Raw genomic sequence first — 1833 nt, forward strand, 5'->3', positions numbered from 1 at the left:
TACTTTGAAGAATCTCAAATGTTAAAATATATTTTGATTTGTTTAACACTTTTTTGGTATACACATGATTCCATATGTGTTATTTCATAGTGTTGATGTCTTCACTATTATTCTTACAATGTAGAAATAGTACAAATAAAGAAAAACCCTTGAATGAGTAGTGTTCTTAAACTTTTGACTGGTACTATAGGTGGGCGAGAATGGTGTGTACACCAGGTATCGTAGTATCAAGTGGTCTCCGTTAAAGGACTGATTTAGGATCAGTTTGACCTTTAGATACAATATTACATCGGAGAGGGAGAATTAAGTGAGAGAGTAAACTGGCCCCAAAATCTGTGTTCTCCAGTCAATGGCTTTTTATAGTCTTTTTTTTAAAAATGTTCTTTGTAGCGATGAGTTTTTCTTCTTTAGGTCAAATTTGATTAGCAAAAAATGTCAAGGTTGCACGTGTGGCTCATTGATCTAATATAGTGTTGTAATGCTTAGGTTGTTACGAATATGTGTCGCCCCGCACAGTGTCAGTCTCTAACCCTGTGTGTGTCGGCCCGCACAGTGTCAGTCTCTAACCCTGTGTGTGTCGGCCCCGCCCACGTGTCAGTCTCTAACCCTGTGTGTGTGGGCCCCATTACGATGTCAGTCTCTAACCCTGTGTGTGTCGGCCCCATTACGATGTCAGTCTCTAACCCTGTGTGTGTCGGGCCCTAAACCCTGTGTGTGTGTGTGTGTGTGTGTGTGTCAGTCCCACACAGTGGTGTGTAGTGTGTGTAAGCGGGACGGCCATCTAAAGAAGGACTGTCCTGAAGACTTCCAGAGGGTTCAGCTAGCCCCTCTCCCTCCCATGACACCTGCCTTCCTCACAACACTCAACACCGTCTGCCAGCAGTGTTACCGTAAGTCTGTCTGTCTGTCTGCCAGCAGTGTTACCGTAAGTCTGTCTGTCTGTCTGCCAGCAGTGCTACCGTAAGTCTGTCTGTCTGTCTGCCAGCAGTGCTACCGTAAGTCTGTCTGTCTGTCTGCCAGCAGTGCTACCGTAAGTCGCTGTGTTTCTGTGTGTGTGTGTGTGCATACGTGTTTCTGTGTGTGTGCATACGTGTTTCTGTGTGTGTGCGTCCGTGTTTCTGTGTGTCTGTGTGTCCATGTGTGTGTGACCTGTCCTTCAAATGATTTGTTCTGTATCGTTGTATGTACCGTTCCAGTTATAATTTACTGAATTTCCCAGGYGACTTTGCTCCAGATGAGGTGGAGCTGGGAGTGAGAGAACACATCCTGCTGGACCTCGAGAGCTTCGTCAAACGGCAGTTCACAGGTGAGACACCACATTGTTCCCTCTAAAAGTCGTCTGAAGGAAAGCTTTGTCCGAAGAAGAAGTCAAGACATTTCCACTCGATGTGGTAGCCGATGTTCAGAGGATTTGTTTTATAGCTGTTTGTTCCAGACTTCCACTGACGGGTGATTGATTGATTAACAGGTTCCAGACAGACTGATTGATTGATTAACAGGTTCCAGACAGACTGATTGATTGATTAACAGGTTCCAGACTTAGACTGACTGTCGTTTGATTGATTGACAGGTGCCAGACTGAGGTTGTTTGGTTCGTCTAAGAACGGCTTTGGCTTCAAGCAGAGTGACCTGGACATTTGTATGGTGCTGGATGGACAGGAGACCGCTGAAGTAATCGATTTGTATCTTCTCTCTCTCTCTGCCTCTCCTCTCTGCCTCTCTCTCTCCTCTCTTCCTCTCTTCCTCTCTTCCTCTCTTCCTCTCTCCTCTCTTCTCTCTTCCTCTCTCCTCTCTTCCTCTCTTCCTGCTCTCTCCTCTCTCTCTTCCTCTCTC

At 45.7% G+C, this 1833-nt stretch overlaps 1 protein-coding gene across 1 annotated transcript in view; it reads left to right on the forward strand.

Moving 5' to 3' along the window:
* tut7 (terminal uridylyl transferase 7) overlaps positions 1 to 1833 on the forward strand; it is a 58849-nt gene that overhangs the window by 26682 nt on the left and 30334 nt on the right. The window contains 3 exon segments of the mRNA XM_024139381.2: positions 740 to 890; positions 1220 to 1306; positions 1571 to 1806. Of these exon segments, the coding sequence (XP_023995149.2) occupies positions 740 to 890; positions 1220 to 1306; positions 1571 to 1806 (474 nt within the window).

This window comes from Salvelinus sp. IW2-2015, unplaced genomic scaffold (assembly GCF_002910315.2).
Source record: "Salvelinus sp. IW2-2015 unplaced genomic scaffold, ASM291031v2 Un_scaffold1789, whole genome shotgun sequence".
NCBI classification, from domain to species: Eukaryota; Metazoa; Chordata; class Actinopteri; order Salmoniformes; family Salmonidae; genus Salvelinus; species Salvelinus sp. IW2-2015.